The sequence below is a fragment of the Pimephales promelas genome, chromosome 16 (genome assembly GCF_988280905.1).
Source record: "Pimephales promelas chromosome 16, fPimPro1.hap1.1, whole genome shotgun sequence".
Taxonomy (NCBI): Eukaryota; Metazoa; Chordata; class Actinopteri; order Cypriniformes; family Leuciscidae; genus Pimephales; species Pimephales promelas.
This window is the reverse complement of record NC_142784.1, coordinates 12,853,595-12,873,032: the sequence shown is the minus strand read 5'-3', so window position 1 is coordinate 12,873,032 and position 19,438 is coordinate 12,853,595. Positions and strand designations below refer to the sequence as shown.

The 19,438-nt window shown below is 43.9% G+C and overlaps 1 protein-coding gene across 1 annotated transcript in view; it reads right to left on the bottom strand.

The window, feature by feature from the left end:
• Positions 1-19,438, bottom strand: part of LOC148973323 (uncharacterized) — a 95,035-nt gene that overhangs the window by 50,647 nt on the left and 24,950 nt on the right. The window contains exons 8-17 of the mRNA XM_089120795.1: positions 17,715-17,819; positions 15,844-15,918; positions 15,190-15,619; positions 14,345-14,449; positions 14,175-14,238; positions 13,972-14,064; positions 10,534-12,510; positions 10,288-10,444; positions 9,788-10,204; positions 119-571 (exon numbers count right to left, since the gene is read on the bottom strand). Of these exons, the coding sequence (XP_088976921.1) occupies positions 119-571; positions 9,788-10,204; positions 10,288-10,444; positions 10,534-12,510; positions 13,972-14,064; positions 14,175-14,238; positions 14,345-14,449; positions 15,190-15,619; positions 15,844-15,918; positions 17,715-17,819 (3,876 nt within the window). The remainder of the gene's footprint in view (positions 1-118; positions 572-9,787; positions 10,205-10,287; positions 10,445-10,533; positions 12,511-13,971; positions 14,065-14,174; positions 14,239-14,344; positions 14,450-15,189; positions 15,620-15,843; positions 15,919-17,714; positions 17,820-19,438) is intronic.

Below are 19,438 nucleotides of genomic sequence, written 5' to 3'. Positions count from 1 at the left end.
CTACAGATCAAAATAATTTAATTAGACACTAACATGAAGTTTGATGAAGTGACTGACATGAAGTTTCAGTAGTGTAAATTATTAAAATATATACTTGAAAAATGTAAATTAGACTCACCTGAGCTGTGAGATGTAGGGCAGACACTGGAGGAATCCCCTCACTTCACTCTCTTCATCTGTCAAATCTATCAGCTCTACTGGTTTCTTCTCTGTCTGCAGTTTCAGCACTTCTAGGAGGATGGAGCTCTTTCTCTCTGAGAGCTTTATTCTCCAGACTGCAGGAGCTGACTGATAAACTGGCTGTAATGCTTGAAGGACACTCCTGCCTGTTTGAGTCTCATAGACCTTCACATGTGAGTACAGATCCAGCAGAAAATCACACTGAAGAATCTGATACATATACTCATCACAATTCTCCTCATTAAAAGGGAAGGATGTGTAGTTACACACAGATAGCTCAGCAAAGGTTTCTCCAGAAGTTGTTTTAAGCTCTGAAGCTGTAACAATCAGATTCCTTAGATACTGTACAGCTCCCATTTTCCTCTGTCCATTAAACACATGTTGTTCAAATCTGAGTAAATAAAGAGCATTTAATGTTAAGTGTTAAAAAGGGCAAGTCAGTTAGTGATAATTTCAGTGTACTCCATGGACCTCTACAACAAAGGCAGGCATAAACTCAAATTCACATGGGAACATATGAGTTTCAACAATCAATTAAAGCTAAACAAAACTTCTCGGTTACGTATGGTAACCCTCATTCCCTGAGGAGGGAACGGAGACGTATCGTCTGAGGAGTTTCCAACGAATTGGGATCACGCTAGGGAGACCAATTACCTTTGAGTGAATTAAAACGAGCCAATGAATATTGCCATGCAGGATTTGCATTCCGCGCCCTGCCTGCCAGTGCGGGATTGAAGCGGAAGCAAGCACACACACATTTGCTTTACACTGAGGAGCCGGACGGTGACCAGTCCTCCGCGAAGGTATAGCAAGCATGGCGACGTGACGAGACATCTCCGTTCCCTCCTCAGAATGAGGGTTACCATAAGTAACCGAGATGTTCCCTTTCATTCGGGAACTCCCACGTCTTGTAGGGGTTTCCAATAAATAGGGATCCTTAATAACATGCCATGGTGTTGGCCCCTTCCTGCGCCCAGCTTAGCTTCCCGCCAAAGCAGTTTCTTAGTTTTCTTTACAGCGGGAGCTAGCTAGGAAGAATCACACTGCTGTTCCGCAAGACCCGCTCAGTCGATTTGGATAACACTGGGGAAACGTGCCCACCCTGTAGGAGGAAACATTGCGGAGTCCCTGCCTGCCCAAAGGGAGGCACTGGAATACACGTATGTACTAGCCCGTAGGGTAGTTAAACATATGGCAGTCCTAGAGGTAGTCCCAGCCCGAGGGGTGGGAGCGTACTTAGCAAGGACGACAGAACGGGTCTGTCGAGTGGAAGGCACGGTGTGCTAACCTGGAGGGTAGCTGGAACGTGGAAGAAATGGGTAACCATAGGGACCACTGTTAAGGCCACCCAGTCTAATAACAACTCCTACGAGAGGTAGACCTGGCACCGGGCGATCCGCCTTGCCTGGAGCCGGAGAGGTGATGGAGGAACTCATGAGGTTAGCCATTTGTTGTGAAACCAACGGAGCAAAAAGTGCACATATCCGGCCTATTAGGCTAGAATGGCGTAGCAAGCCGTCATGACCTAATTTCTCGCACTACTGGCTGTAGCGAGTACACAGGAGGAAACAGGCTCAACACATAAGCTATAAAATATAGCGTACCTGTTAGATGACACCCCGCCCACAGCTCTAGTCACCTTGCCAGTGAGGTGCCTTGCGCCAGCGCCAAAGAGGAGGCAACACTCCTAGTGGAGTGTGCCGTCAATCTAGGTGGGCAAGGCACGTCCTGGGACTCATAAGCCTGGACGATAGCATCCACTGGACAGTGGGCCTAAAGCTTTGCATTCTGTTCACGTAACAATGTAGAGCACATACGGGACCGAGAAAAGCTAGGGCTGGGTCTACCTCCTCCGTTGGCAGCGCTTGCAGGTTCACTACCTGATCTACAAATGGAGTAGTAGGAACCTTAAGCACATATTCGAACTGGGGTCTCAGAACAACGTGAGAAAGGCCCTGTCCGAACTCCAAGCAGAATCTGTCGCCGAAAAATGCCTGCAGATCCCCTACCCTCTTGAAAGAGGCCAGAGCCAATAGGAGAGCTGTCTTCATAGACAGAATATTCAACTCCACAGTATTTAAGGGCTCAAAAGGGGGCCTCTGAAGAGCACTAGAGCTATGTCCCAAGAGGGTACAGAGTGCAGATTACGAGGCAGATTTTTCCTCCTACTACCCTTAAGGAATCTAATGACCAGGTCATGCTTTCCTAATAACTTCCCATCTACTGTATCGTGATGAGAAGCTATTGCTTCAACATACACTTTGAGGGTGGAGGGAGACAGCCTTCACTCCAACCCATCTTGCAGGAAAGCACGACTCTGATCAGGCAAGATTGGGGGTCTTCCCAGCGTGAAGAGCACCAAACGACGAACAGGTTCCACTTCAATGCATAGAGGCGCCTCGTAGAGGGGGCTCTAGCGAAAGAGATGGTGTCTACCACAGCCTATGGTAGGCCACCTACAATGTCCGCGCCCCGTCCAGGGACTAGACATGGAGTCTCCAGAGGTCTGGACACGGGTGCTATAGAGTGGCCTGTCTCTGAGAAAGCAGGTCCTTCCTTAGAGGAATGGGCCAAGGAGATAATGTCGCTAGTGTCATGATCCTGGTTCTTCTCTCTTTCTCTGTCTCCCTCTTGTGGCCGTTTGTTCACTCTCTCTCTCTTTCTCGCATTACGCCCTCAGGATCTCATTATCTCATCTCTTTCAGCTGAGGCTACTCTTCCTATTATCTGTGCTGGTCTGTACCAGCTGTTTCCATTCTTCCCCTGATTGTTTCTCCTTCTTCTAGCGCTTTCTGTCCCTAGATCCTTGTCGGATTATTCTATGTTGTGGCTTAATACTGACGCCAGAATTATCTCTCTAGTCCTGTCCTGTCCTGTCCTGTCCTGTCCTGGTGTGAGCTGTAATTCCTACCTGCATATATTACTGTGTGGTTTTGCTCTCTGACTTCAGTTCAGCACTGGAAGCTGTGGTCCTCTGCCTCGCCACCAACCTACTGCTGACCTCACCTCATTCACGAGAGGTTCGGGGTTTCTCTGCCTAGCGAGTCGCCGTCCGTGGCTGCATTCGGGGCTCACCAGAAGAGGGGATTTCTGTTCTCGTTTAGTGCCGTGTGGCCGTGACTGTTTTCTGCTATTATTCCCCTGAACTTCGGATGATTACTGTTGGTCTGCTTACTATCCATTAAAGACTATCAGTTTACCGCATCCTCGCTGTTGGGTCCTCTTTCCATCCAAACGTTACAGAATAATCCGACCAAGATGGACTCAGCGAGTGGCAGTCCCCTTCATGCGGCTGTCGAGATGCAGGGTGTTTTACTGGGCCGACATGATGAGGACATCTCGTCGGCAAGACAGGCTGTAGAATCTCTGGCTGCTCAGATGACGGGTCTCTCTCAGCGGGTTCATCAGTTCAGAGCCACCTTCTTTTCCTGAGACCCGCGGAGTGTCCGAACCCCGGATAAATAACCCGCCCGTGTACTCGGGTGAGCCCACGCAATGCCGCTCCTTTCTGACACAGTGCGAGGTGGTCTTTTCTCTCCAGCCCTCTACGTATTCTACTGACCGGTCTAGGGTCGCTTTCGTCATCTCACTCCTCACTGGCCGGGCACGGGAGTGGGGCGCGGCGAACTGGGAGGCCGAGACCAACTGTGTGTTTGACTTCTCTCTTTTCAAGGAGGAGATGATAAGAGTTTTTGATCGCTCAGCCTATGGTGAGGAGGCTTCGCGCTTGCTCTCTGTACTCCGTCAGGGGAGGCGTTCGGTGACTGACTTCTCCATCCAGTTCCGCACGCTCTCGACGACCTGTGGGTGGAACAATACGGCTTTGGTGGCCCGTTTTCTGGAGGCGCTTAACCCGGAGCTCAAGGACGAGATTCTGGCACGCGAAGCACCCACCCAACTCGACGCTCTCATCGATCTGGCAATTCGGGTGGAGAGACGCTTTGACTCACGCCGTCGAGCCCGCGGAATGGAAGCCGCCCTCTTCGCTCCACCTGAGGGTACTCCTTTTCAGCCTGCCACTCCGAATCCTGAGCCGATGCAACTCGGAGGTCTTCGTATCTCCCGTAAGGAACGTGAGTGACGTATCATGAATCGTTTGTGCATGTACTGTGCTGCCGCTGGACACTTTGTCTCAGACTGTCCAGTAAAAGCCAGAGCTCGTCAGTAGGCGGAGGGTTACTGGCGAGAGCTGTTTCTAGGACCCCTCCGTCCAAGTCCTGCACCACTATGCCTGTCCTCCTTCGATGGTCTACAACCTCAGTGTCCGGGACCGCCCTGGTCGACTCCGGTGCTGAGGGAAATTTCGTCGACGAGACGTGGGCTCGTGAACAAGGTATTCCCCTCATTGACTTAAAGAGCTCCGCCCCCCTGTTCGCCCTAGATGGCAGTTCCCTTCCTAGGGTGCGGAGAGAGACTGTTCCCCTTACTCTCTCCGTCTCAGGGAACCATAATGAGACTATTTCTTTTTTAGTTTTTCACTCTCCCTTTACACCGGTAGTTTTGGGCCACCCTTGGCTCGTTCAACATAATCCCCATGTTGACTGGTCTAACGGCTGTATTTTATCCTGGAAACTGTCGTGTCATGTTAAGTGTTTGACTTCTGCTGTTCCCCCCGTGTCATCTGTTTCTGTTTTCCAGGAAGGGCCGGGTGATTTGACAGGAGTACCGGAGGAGTATCACGATCTGCGGGAGGTTTTCAGCCGTGCTCGGGCCACTTCTCTCCCCCCTCATCGCCAGTACGACTGTAGCATAGATCTTCTCCCGGGGACCTCTCCTCCTCGGGGAAGACTATATTCGTTGTCAGCTCCAGAACGTAAGGCGCTCGAGAATTACCTGTCAGAATCTCTAAATGCTGGTCTGATCGTTCCATCATCGTCTCCTGCAGGTGCCGGCTTCTTCTTTGTCAAGAAGAAGGATGGCTCTTTGCGCCCTTGTATAGATTATCGAGGGCTGAACGAGATCACTGTCAAGAATCGTTACCCCTTGCCACTGATGTCTTCAGCTTTTGACATCTTACAGGGAGCAAAGATTTTCTCTAAGCTCGATCTCCGTAACGCTTATCATTTAGTTCGAATAAGGGAGGGAGACGAGTGGAAGACTGCGTTTAACACACCCCTGGGGCACTTTGAATATAGGGTTCTTCCTTTCGGTTTGGTCAACGCTCCCGCAGTTTTTCAGGCTCTCATTAATGACGTCCTCCGCGATATGCTCAACATTTTTGTCTTTGTCTACTTGGACGACATTCTGATTTTCTCTCCGTCCCTTCAGGTCCATATTCAGCACGTCCGCCGAGTCCTCCAACGGCTTCTAGAGAATCGACTATTTGTCAAGGCTGAGAAGTGCACCTTTCACGTGTCTTCGATTTCGTTTTTAGGCTCTATTGTCTCCGCAGAGGGTGTCAGTATGGATCCAGGCAAGGTGTCGGCGGTTACCGAGTGGCCCATACCCGACTCCCGCGTCGCGTTACATCGATTTCTCGGATTTGCGAATTTTTATCGTCGTTTCATCCGAAATTTCAGCCAGGTAGCCGCGCCCCTTACAGCTCTGACGTCCGTCAAGTCCAGCTTTAGGTGGACAGATGCCGCACAAACGGCATTTGATCGGCTAAAGACCCTTTTTACTACGGCTCCGGTCCTACTCACTCCCGATGTCTCGAGACAATTTATAGTGGAGGTGGATGCTTCAGAGGTGGGGGTCGGGGCTGTGCTCTCCCAACGGTCCGCCGCTGATGGTAAAGTACATCCCTGTGCTTTTTTCTCTTACCGCCTCTCACCTGCTGAACGCAACTACGATGTCGGTAATCGGGAGTTACTCGCCATTCGCCTAGCTTTAGGGGAGTGGCGACAATGGTTAGAGGGGTCCGCTGTTCCGTTTCTAGTGTGGACTGACCACCGTAACCTGGAATACATCCGTTCTGCTAAGCGTTTGAACGCACGCCAGGCTCGCTGGGCTCTGTTTTTTACTCGCTTTGATTTTTCGATATCCTACCGCCCAGGTTCCAAGAACGTTAAGCCCGATGCTCTCTCCCGTCTCTTTGATTCGTCTTCTGCGCCAGTCAATCATGAGGCGGTAATTCCCCCAGGGCGCTTCGTGGGGGCTATTGTTTGGGGAATCGAGAGACTGGTCAGAAGGGCTCTCTCTCGAGTCACTGCCCCTCCTGAGTGTCCTAGGGATCTTCTTTTTGTTCCCGCGTCAGCACGTCAAGCGGTCCTTAGATGGGGACATTCTTCCAGATTAGCCGCTCATCCGGGAGTTCGGGGTTCGCTCGCCTCTATCCGTCAGCGTTTTTGGTGGTCCATGTTAGAACATGACACGCGTCGTTTTGTTGCCTCTTGTGTCGTATGCGCTCAGACCAAGTCGGGTCATTCTCCCCCCGCCGGTCTCCTTCGACCCTTGCCTGTGCCTGCTCGTCCGTGGTCGCATATAGCGCTTGATTTTATTACCGGACTTCCCTCCTCAGCTGGGAGTACAGTCATCCTGACTGTAGTCGATCGTTTTTCTAAGTCGGCTCACTTTATTCCGCTCCCTAAACTTCCCTCTGCTAAGGAGACTGCCCAGATCATGGTAGACCATGTCTTTAAACTGCATGGGTTACCCTCCAATGTAGTATCTGATAGAGGTCCGCAGTTCGCCTCATTGTTCTGGAAGGAATTTTGCCGCCTTATAGGGGCCACCGCCAGCCTCTCGTCGGGCTATCACCCCCAAACTAATGGGCAGGCCGAACGGGCTAATCAAAGCATTGCTCGCATTCTCCGTAGTCTGGTTTCTCGCAATCCCGCATCGTGGTCTGAACAACTCCCTTGGGCTGAGTACGCTTATAACTCGCATCCGTCTTCCGCCACGGGCCTTTCGCCTTTCCACGGTTGCCTTGGTTACCAGCCTCCTCTGTTCTCCTCACAGGAGGCGGAGTCTAGGTGTCCGTCCGTTCAGGTCTTTATTGCTCGCTGTAGACGCACCTGGAGGAGAGTTAAATCAGCACTTTGTCGTTCAAGGGGACGCATGAGAACAGCGGCCAATAAGCGTCGGGTAAAGAGCCCTCGTTACATTCGTGGTCAGAGAGTGTGGCTCTCCACGGCAAATTTGCCTCTCCAATCCGAGTCTCGTAAATTGGCACCCCGTTTCATTGGTCCTTTCCGCATTATCAAGATCATCAATCCTGTCACTGTCCGTCTTCGTCTTTCGTCCAATCTCCGTCGAGTCCACCCTGTTTTTCATGTCTCATGTATTAAGCCGGTCATTCGCCCTCCCTCCCGCCCTTCTTGCCCCCCCGTTCGTGTTGAGGGCGTTCCTGTCTACACAGTCAGCCGAATTTTTGGACAGACGCCGACGGGGTCGTGGGTACCAATATTTAGTCGACTGGGAGGGGTATGGTCCTGAGGAGAGAAGCTGGGTTCCCTCCCGAGACGTCTTGGACCCCTCGCTCATCGAGGATTTCCTCCGGTCTCATCGGTCTTCAGCCCTGGGAGCGCCAGGAGGCGCTCGTTGAGGGAGGGGTACTGTCATGATCCTGGTTCTTCTCTCTTTCTCTGTCTCCCTCTTGTGGCCGTTTGTTCACTCTCTCTCTCTTTCTCGCATTACGCCCTCAGGATCTCATTATCTCATCTCTTTCAGCTGAGGCTACTCTTCCTATTATCTGTGCTGGTCTGTACCAGCTGTTTCCATTCTTCCCCTGATTGTTTCTCCTTCTTCTAGCGCTTTCTGTCCCTAGATCCTTGTCGGATTATTCTATGTTGTGGCTTAATACTGACGCCAGAATTATCTCTCTAGTCCTGTCCTGTCCTGTCCTGTCCTGGTGTGAGCTGTAATTCCTACCTGCATATATTACTGTGTGGTTTTGCTCTCTGACTTCAGTTCAGCACTGGAAGCTGTGGTCCTCTGCCTCGCCACCAACCTACTGCTGACCTCACCTCATTCACGAGAGGTTCGGGGTTTCTCTGCCTAGCGAGTCGCCGTCCGTGGCTGCATTCGGGGCTCACCAGAAGAGGGGATTTCTGTTCTCGTTTAGTGCCGTGTGGCCGTGACTGTTTTCTGCTATTATTCCCCTGAACTTCTGATGATTACTGTTGGTCTGCTTACTATCCATTAAAGACTATCAGTTTACCGCATCCTCGCTGTTGGGTCCTCTTTCCATCCAAACGTTACAGCTAGGAGCATAAGTTCCGGGAACCCGGTCAGGTTGGGCCAATACGGCACAACTAGCAAGACCTGCTCCTCATCCTCCCCGACTTTGCACAGTGTCTTTGACAGTGCAGGGTAATTTTGACCCAGAACGTGTCGCTCTACCACACCCATCTCGGGACTCGATCCTGAAGCCAGCCCTGAAGCGGTCTCATATGCAGCAGGCCGAGCAGCGTTACTGGGAATAGCTCTCCACTGCATCGCCAAAGAGGCCACCCTGGGATATGGGGGAGTTCAGGAACCTGTTCTTGTTCGACTCCCTCATATCCATCAGGGTGAGCCATAGATGTCGCTCCTGGACCACAAGAGTGGACATCGCCCGACCCAGGGAACATGTGGAGACTTTCGTCACCCGTAGGGCGAGGTCAGTCGCAGCTCTTGGAGCACCCCAGGGTCGGTCGGTAGCACCCTTCTGCATGTCACAGAGTGCCTGGGCCTGGTGGACCTGGAGGAGCGCCATGGCATGCAGGACAGAAGCAGCTTCTCCACACACACTGTAAGCCTTTCCAGTCAGACCATAAGAGAACCTACAGGTGCGGGAGGGTAGCGAAGGGTTACCCCGCCAGGTGGACCCCGCCAGTCTTGGGACACAGCTGCATCGCCACAGACCACTCCACTGAGGGGATGCCTTCGTATCCCTTTGCTACCCCGCCATCGAGAGCGCTGAGGGAGTCGGCCTGTGTCTGGCCGCCGGAGGGGCCGTCTACGATCTCGTCACCTCCTCATGCACTTCTGGAAAGAAAAGAAACGGGGCGGAGTACTGATAACCAGCATGAGCCACCCCGAGAAATGGATCGTCGGGCCGGGAAGGTTCGGGACGCAGTGGAGGCCACACGAGCCCAACATTTTTCAGCCGCCGGGGCAAGCATAAGCGAAAACTCTTGGTCTGGCTCGGACAACGCTACCACACCCGAGGGGGGCAACGCTGCCGTCTTTGCTCTTTCTCTAAACATCTAAACATGTTTAGAGAAAGGTAAAACTTTCGAAATCTCCGTGTAAACAATGCGTGACGTAGACGCGCGAGAGATCACTTCCGGCGTAACGTCTGGAGACGGTTCAGTTGGACATCTGATTCAGATCAGTTTTAGGTCGACGGCTGTTAACAAGAGGTAAAACCTATATAAATACTGTTCGTTTTCTCACACAAACCGCTCGTTTCGCGTCTTAGGCCATCAGTGTGTACTTACATTCACGAGTCATTCAATCATGTTTAATTTTGACTTCTCTGTGCATGCTCTTTGAGGTGGACCCCCTAAAACTGCATTATAGGACTGACAGACAACAACGGTTTGACCAAAAAATGTCAAAATTGAAAATGCTATTTTTTATAAAATGCACCTACATCTTGGATGCCCTTGAGGTAAGCTAAAACATATCAAAAATTTATTTGAAAGTGAACTATCCCTTTAATTTGCACACACAGTCTCACCTGAGCTGTGAGATGTAGGGCAGACACTGGAGGAATCCCCTCACTTCACTCTCTTCATCTGTCCAGTCTATCAGCTCTACTGGTTTCTTCTCTGTCTGCAGTTTCAGCACTTCTAGGAGGATGGAGCTCTTTCTCTCTGAGAGGTTTATGCTCCAGACTGCAGGAGCTGACTGATAAACTGGCTGTAATGCTGGAAGGACACTCCTGCCTGTTTGAGTCTCATAGTCTTTCACATGTGAACACAGATCCAGCAGGAAATCACATCTCCCATATTCCTGAAGAGACAGCAGTGATTCTACAGTCATCTCTGTGGTGCCTTGTGTATCTGTTAGAGCAGCTTGCAGACACAGAGTTAAAAAAAGAGACCGCTTTTGTTTCTCCCATTCTTCACAGGATCTCGTCTCTGGTTGGGTAAATCTACACAGTCACAAAAAAGCAGCTCCATTACAATCTAGCAATCCAAAAAAAAAAAAAAAAATACTGGTGGGACAAATTCTCACCTGAGCTGTGAGATGTAGGGCAGACACTGGAGGAATCCCCTCACTTCACTCTCTTCATCTGTCCAGTCTATCAGCTCTACTGGTTTCTTCTCTGTCTGCAGTTTCAGCACTTCTAGGAGGATGGAGCTCTTTCTCTCTGAGAGGTTTATTCTCCAGACTATAGAAAATATTGGAAAAGCATTTATATTGAAAGAAAAGAAGAAAAGGTTATAATCAAGTGTCTGTATCATAAGACTTTTATCTCACCATCGACTGGTACTGGTGTTTCCTCACTGGGTTCACTAATGATGTCCTCATAGACAGCAGAGACTCTGACTCTATAGCAGGTGCTGTGAGGAACAGTTAATATACATTCACACTGAGGTCCTTGTGTTAGTACTGATGACCAGCCCTCCAGTCCTGCTTCTTTATACTCAACCCTATACTGCAGCACTGGACAATCTTCATCAGCTTCAGCTTTTAACCACATGATTCTTTTTGTGTCTCTATCCATCTTAACAGATGGTTGCCCAGGTCTTTCTGCAGAGGCTGTTTTAAAGTTAATAATCCAGCTAAAGCTGCTCATGCATTGGTTGTCAGCAACTGCATACCTGAGTTGATATTCTGTGTCTTGGGCCAAACCTGATAAAACATGTTTTTCATTTAAAGCCTCAGCATAAACTATCTGTTTCCATGTATTATTAATCCCATCATTACTCACAACTCCATATTCCACCACATATCTCTCAGTGCTTTTTTTCATCAAAAGATTCAGCTTAAGAGATACACTAGTGTGATGTATGTAAGCTATTTGAGGAGGGTCTGGTTTTAGTCCAAGCTTCACATTACAGCTCAGAACCGCCCCAGCATGATAACACTGCACAGAGTACTCAGGAAAGCCATCGCCACTGTTCATTGCTGCATCACCAGATGTAGCAATGAACCTGGTTTTCTCTGTATCGTCATTTGCTTCTTTAGCAGCAACAAACAGTTGTACATCAATGAGCACTTTCTGATTTATGCTAACTGGCCTGGACAGAAGTGAATCATTTTGTATAATGTTATGAGAGTCAATATGTTGCTTAAGAGTTGCAAGAAATAAATCCTCAGCATCTGGTGAGAAAAGCGTGAGACACATCACTCTGGTTGTCTGAGGGTGACTGATGACCTGCTGTAACTCTGCCTGTGATTTCACAACAGTGATGTCTGCAGCTTTGCAGTCATTCAGAATCTTCAGCTCAGTTTCTTTATTCTCCAGCCACTGGTTGGTTTTTTCTGCACTGAATGGTGATTGGCTGTGCCTCTCTAACAGATTTCGAAGGCTATTCTGTACTTTCTCATCTTTAACATGAATGACTTTAACAATCTCAGTGACTTCTCTCTTAAAATCTTCTTTGTAGTCCTGCAGAAGCTCTGAAAATTCAATTAATTTATCTTTTAGTGCAGGGAACCACATAATCACAGTCAGATTTGCTTGACTTGTCATTAATTCTTGACAGATCCTGATTTGTTTTCTCAGATGTTCCAGAATATTCTCAGCTTGTTGCGTCAAGTTTTCACTGACTCCCCTCAGAGCAGCACACACTGAGCTCCTGTCCAGTTTCTTCAGAGGATACAGCCAGACCTTTAGAGGAACCGCTCTCTCACCTTTGGATCCAAGCAGTGTCGGCAGAGAACCGTAGATGTCCACAGCCTTCTCAAAAGACATTGGACTCTTCCAATCGCCCACATCAATGTAGAGATAACAGTGATATAACAAGGTTTTAGCTTTTTCATTGACATTCAGGTGTACATTTGAACAAACCAAAGAGGTCATCTTCTTCACCACCGTTTCCATTTCTGTATTTTTCTCAGAAATGTTGCTTTTGCTATCAAAAACAAAGAATGCTTGGGCTCCATAGAACACAGCGATGATCACATGTGTTGCAGTTGTTGCATTAATGACTGAGGTAGGAGCTCCTTCCTGTAACAGTCTTTGGCTGATCATGTCCAGTTTGGTGGTGGTCCGGTAGTGTAGTGTAACTCTGTCCTGGTGTTGAGACTGACCTGGGTGGTTTAGAAAGGCTGCAGCTCCACTTACTTTTAACAGTCCATGCAAAGTTCTTGCTCTTAATACAGAAGATGTTTCAAGGGCTCTGAATCTCTCCTGAAGGGAGTCACCTTCCAGAACCTTGACCTCTGTTTGAGGTCGAGGCAAAGACAATTTCATAGATGCTATAGTGCTTTCATTCCACAGAAAAGTACCTAAAAAAAAAACAAAAAAAACATGTTTTTGATATTGAAAAACAATTAGTTAAATTAAGAATCATGATTTTTTTTTTTTTTTCTGCAGTCCATTTAAAAAATCTTTAATTAATTTGAGTAAATTATTTATAATAGTAATAAAAAATTAATGAATGATTCAATGATCCACTCAGAAATACTTCACTTGTTTCATTACTGGATGAATTAGCATCGTTTAACAAATCTCTTGAACAAATGATTCAACGTCAAATACATTTTTTTTACAGTCTTTTGTCGCCAGCGATGTCAGGTGATGTGACGTCTTGTTGACGTTTAAAGTATTTTCAAACAAAACGGAGGCTAAATAGACCCTCCAACCTCCTCATCCGTGCACTAACCCCCCAAACCCCACCCCCAGGGCCTTCTTGTCAGTTATTGGCTGGAACAGTTTGTCATGTTTCATGGACGGGTCGAAACAACATTTTTTTACAGTGTTTTTAGGGGACAGGCAGCTAGCGGATAGTGATGAGATGTTTGCTGTATGTGACAAAATATGTTTTGGCCTAAAAAACGTGTGACATCGCTTAGAGCACCTTTAAAGTGCCAATTTACTTTTAAAAGGTGATTTCCTCTATTTTGATCACTACTGTAGACATCTGATTTTATATCCGAACTATAAACTTTTATCTCAGTACTTAACTGTAGTAACTGTGGTAATTTGAATATTTGCAAAACATCAATAAAATAATACTGTGTGGTTCAAAGCTGCTTTCTCTGAGTCAGCGGCAGTGCAAACACAGACTTGAATGTTCCGGTGTGACTTAATAGACACGGGAATCTATGTAATTTAGAAATAAGATAGCATGGGTGTTTGAATCAAGATCACAATCTGTCGACAATTAAAGGAGCTGTATGTAACAAATTTATTTCAAATAATCATAAAAGGGCCCTGATATGTCACTAGACATTAAGAAAACATGTTCATTTCAAATACTTCTATCACTGACAACAGTAGTCCAGCCAGGATATTGTCATTTAAAAAGTGAAGTTGCAGCCCTCAACTGTCATGTTGGGTTTTGGTCTGATGCTCCACCCGCCACCGATCTACCAATCACGTCAGTAGTGTTGCAGCATTCGGGTTGCCAGTTCTGCTCTAGTTACCACAGCTGCAGATACAAACGTGTCGGATAACAAAATGTTGGATCCTGCAGCCTATCTGGCAACCTCGAGTCAGAGGGGAGGGGGAGGGGATATACCACTCTACAGTAATTTAAAACTGATTGCAGTATCAGTTTTGGCCACAATCTTACATATGGCTCCTTTAATTGTGCAGCTCTAGGACAAAGCAATGGAAAATTACATTCTTAATAATCTAGGACTTTAAAAATGTCACAAGTTGGTGGGATAAATTGTGCAAAGGTAGAATTAAAGTATGTTTCTCACAGTTTACTATACCCTAAATAAGACAAACAAAGATCTTACCTTGCCTAAAAGAATCGCTGTTACTGTCATACAATTCTCCAAGGGTCAAAGGGCGACCTAGAGCAGCAATTTCAACTACATCTGAGGGAAAATCTGGAATATATATGGTTATGTATACACATTTTATAAAAACGTTGATCTGCAAAGTCATGAACTGTAAGTTGAAAAAGAAGGCCCTAACTACAAGCACCATATTCACCCACCATTACAGTGAACTTCAAATCCTTTACACAAACGTTTGGCATGTGCGTCCTTGTCTCTCAGAGTCTTTAAAAGAAAATACATTATTTCACATCACTTAAATGAAAAAACAAGATTTTTATGTTCACAAAATAATTTCACATTTTAAACAAACACGTAGTTTTGTAGTTACCTCTTCCAGTTTAGCTAGCTTTGCAGTCAACCCTTTGATCTCTTGCAATTCGTTTTCTGCTCTGAACATTCTGGTGTTCTCAATGTGATGAGGTAAACTGAAAGGCTAATCAAAATATATCAAATTATAAATAAAAAACCCAACAAATAGACAACATTTACATTAAATGGTGCACTTGATATTTAAATCACTAAATGCTGGAACGTTTATTAATGAAATGGATGCTTACATACTATTATACAGTTTTTTCTGTATAAATGGATATTAACATTAATGCTATATAGTCTATAGCCATTTATATAATAAGAAACAATATTTAATATTGTGTGATAACCATTTTATAAAAGCAATGAAGTACTCGAGGCAAGTGCTGTATCGTGAATAAGTAACGGCTGAAGGGGTTGCAGGCACTCCTAACAATTCCCAGCCGTTACTTATTCACGATACAGCACAGCCTCTCTTACCTTCTTGCTTATGCTTATACGTATATATATATATATATATATATATATATATATATATATATAGACCATTTTGCAAGATGTAAACAACACTGGTCCAGAAGCACTTCCTGTTTCAATTTTTTAACACTACATAAAAGCTGGGATAAAATACAACCAACAGAACATATAAAACTGAATCAAAAAGTTAAACAAACGTCTTTAAGATGTTTTCTTTACATGTGAAATAAAGAATAAAGAAAACAGTTACAAACTGAAACAGGAAGTGTTTCTGGACCAGTGTTGTTTACATCTTGCAAAATGGTATATATATACAGTATATATATATATGCTTCAGAGAGAGTGCATTGTGTCTGCAAGATAACTCCTGAAATGTTCATTCACCTCCACCAGGTTGTGTCTCTGCAGTGCTGGTACTGTGTAGTGTTGTCTGATGTGCGTCTCACAGTAAGACACAGTGCAGGTCAAACAGGATTTAACAGCTTTGAGCTTCATCTCAGGACAGATATCACAGGCCACATCTTCAGGTCCAGCATAACATTGAGCAGGAAGAGCTGGACTAAATCCTGCCTTATGGAGTTCCTCAATCAGTTTAGACAAAGCAACATTTACACTCAACACTGGACGACCTCTGAACCTCTTTCTGCACTGAGGACAAGCGTAACCTCCAGCTTGAGTCGGTTTGCTCCAGTAGATCTCAATGCAGTGTTTGCAGTAACTGTGTCCACAGGGGATGGAAACTGGATCTTTAAAGACCTCTGTGCAGACTGGGCATTTGTAGTGATCCTCTGTCAGCAGAGTGGCTGAAAGTGTGCTGTGGGACATGGTGTGTGGAATTGATGTGAAACATTTTACGGTAAGATTAAATTTGTTAACATGAACTAACAATGAAAAATACTTCTAAAGAATATATTTAATTAGTTATATTAGTTAATTAAATGCATTTAAATCCTGTAAAAATATATTGATCAGGGTTAGTTAATGCATTATTTAAATTAAAAAAAAAAAAAAAAAAAAAGTGTACCACATCTTGAGTACCTGATATCTGGAGATAACACCTCATTTCGGAATGAAATGTGTCTATCAAATGGTTCCACTTTCTTCTCGAGAATACTGTGTAGATATATGAAAAGAACAGTTTTATTGTACTTAATATACTAGGGATGAAAACAATATATTTTTAAAACATTTTATTTACATATTTATGTTTTGCTTCAGCTACTGATACAACTCCCCTTCATTGCTTCGCCCCAAAATAACTAACACGCAATGCTACACATAGACAGGCAACCATTAACAGCTGGTGCATCAGACAGCTTGTGCAAGAATGGATGAATCAGCTGTGATTCAACAAAAAATACAGAATACAACGGCATTTCCTGGTTCTGGAAAACTGCAAAGTAAAACAATCGAGCAGAAACAAACCAGCCTCGTGACTGTTTTCAGGCATTCCCACTCTTTAACGTCTCTTCAGTGCTGTAAAGCTTTCCGAATATTAACACGAGTCCTAAAGCTCTTGCATGATCATAACTTCTTTCAATTATATTCCTATATTCCCTTATATTGCACAAATCTCAAATATCTCTCTTTCTATAGTCTTTCTACAAATTTCCTGCTTGCTCACTCTCTCTCTCCTCCTCCATCTTGAGTGTTTTGATGCTCCACTGATTGGTCCAATCCACTTTGTTTTTTTTCCAATTTACACAGCCAGGACAATGCACTTGCAATATTTTTTAAGTGTTGATTTAAATTATCAGCAGCATTTCTCAGAAATTATTTACTGAAAAGACTATTTAATTTCACATATTTTCCTATTCACTCACGGTACATACAGAAGAATGCTTCTATCAAAAGTATGGTATGTTATGATTCATGATTATTAAGGCCTAAATCACTGACTCAAAATTAACAGAGAATGGGAGATCCTCAGAACTTGAGTAAGTGCATGACTAATAGAAGATTTTTGTGAAATAAATCTGCTATAAAAAGGCAAGAAGTTTAAACCCACTGTATGTTTGAATGTGGACATGTCTACATTTGTATATTACCATTTGAACAAAGTAGGTTTTAGGTAAAAGCTAAACATAACATTTAAATAACACAAATTAATACCATGCATCTTCCCTGCTGCCTGCTGCCTTGGTTCTTAAAATGTTAATCTCTTTGTGACATCTGTTTTTATTCCAACATACATTTTGTTTTTCATCATTTTTATAAATTGCTGAATAAATAAACATTCACCAATCAGTACTTTTTACTTTTAAAACATAAGTACATTGAACATCAAGTATTTTTGTACTGTTACTAAAGTAAAATTTAATTATATCTTATACTTTTACTGTAGTCACATTTTAATATGGTATCTGTACTTTTACTCAAGTACTTGATTTTTGTTCTTTGTCAACCACTAAACTTTAAGCATTAAAATAACTTGGATTTAAGAAAATAAAGACTGCAGATTTACAAAGAAGAAAACTGAAATCCATAACAACTGACAAACTTGGGTCCGGAGATTATAAAGAGATTACAGCCCAGAAAGTACCATCTACTACGAGCAACGATTGCCAGTAACCTTTTTTTTTTTTTTTTAAAGGTGATTCCAATTTAAATCTGTTAATTTCATATACATTTTTTTTAAATAAGATAAGCTATTGTTTTTGTGCAACTATTTAGCAACATTGCAAAGAACCGTCAGAATTATTATTGGTCATTACATATACAGCCCTGGCCAATTTTGAGAGCACAGCTAAGGGATACATATGTGGTAATGGTGACAAGTAATAAACAGTCCTTTCAAAAACAACAAGATCTCTCTGTATTATTTAACTTAGATTGTAAAATATTTTAATATATCAAAACAAAAATCTGTTTAACAGTCTGTCTAATGATTATTGTCAAAATTTAAATACCTTTCTTTGCTCAGGTAACTTGGTGTTCCATCTCTGAACAATATTGGTCGATCCAGTGACTGGTCACTTCTCAAAGATGTGCAAGAAGGTGCTGAAGATGTTCCACTATTTGATGAAAAATGTACTTTTACAGGCTGGTAAAATATTCAGACAACTCAGGAAATACAAAATATACTTCAATATAATAAATAAATAAATACATAAATAAATAGATATCTCTCATTCAAACAGAAGAGATACTAAATGAGACTTTAATTATAATTGGTTCATGGCAGATGTGTCAAACTAAAGCTGAATTCAAAATCACCCACTTCACCTCATTCACTATTCCCCACATTAGTCCACTGATATAATACACTTGAAGGAGTGGATGACAAGAGTTTGGAATTTGCGACCCAAACAGTGTATTAAGGGTATAGCTGTTGAGTGTCCATCGGTTGTACATTCATTATTGCGCTATGGAATTGAATGAGTGCACAAATATTGTCTACTATTGTTTCAGACACCCCTTCAAATGGCTGTCCTCACAAATACTGCTCTATTTAATGGTACAGGGGATGAAGTTCCTGGGGGGCCACTGTCTAGCAGAGTTTAGCTCTAAACCTTACACACCTGAACAAGCGGAGTAAAATCATCAGGATCACAAGAAACTTTTAGGCAAGTGTTTTGGAGCTGGTTGAAGCTACACACTGCAGGACAGTGGCCCTCAAGGAGCAGAGTTTGACACGTAGTTACGGGATGATTTAAACTTAAATAAACTACCAATACAAATAGTTATGTCTTTACTTCTCAGCTTCTTGAAAATGAACGAGAAGCGCAAATGCAGCGTTGGCCACGCCCATGTTATCACAGTCAGGACATGAACCATCCACATCAGATGTCTCACAACACAAGCACGGCCCATACACTGAAGACAGAGATTGTGGCCGTTGGATAGAGACATAAATGGAATACACCCAGAAGGACATGGAAGGAAAGGCATGTATGAAATTTAGGGCTGTCAAAAGATTAATCATGATTAATCGCATCCAAAATAAAAGTTTGTGTTTACATAATATATGTGGGTGCACTGTGTATAATTATATTGTATATATATATATAAAATACACACACATGCATGTATATTTAAGAAAAAATTATTTATATATAAAATATTTATATTTATACAGAATATAAATTAATATATTAAATTAATATATAGATTAATATAAATATATATACAGTATATACATGAAAATATTTCTTAAATATATAAAAGCATGTGTGTGTATTTATATATAAAAAAATAATTATACACAGTGCACCCACATATATTATGTAAACACAAACTTTTATTTTGGATGCGATTAATCGCAATTAATCTTTTGACAGCCCTAATCAAAATACACAATCCGCTGTGTATTTGCTCTTTTAAAGGAAATTGCCACCTTAAGATCACCACTGATGCACCCAGGGGAACTCTCTGCACTTATTTAACGCTTTGTTGACGGAAATAACAGAAATCATGGAGGACACTTGGTCTAATTCTAATTAAACCCAAAATGTACTGAATATATCTAATTTTGAGTAAAATATAGCGTCCTATTTGTTGACAACATTAATAAACATTAACTGTACTATCTAGATAATCAGCTTGCTGATGATTTTGGAATTTTGATCAAAAACATGGTATTTTCAATGTGTATAAAACATTCAATAAGCCAATGTAACAGTTACACTTTATT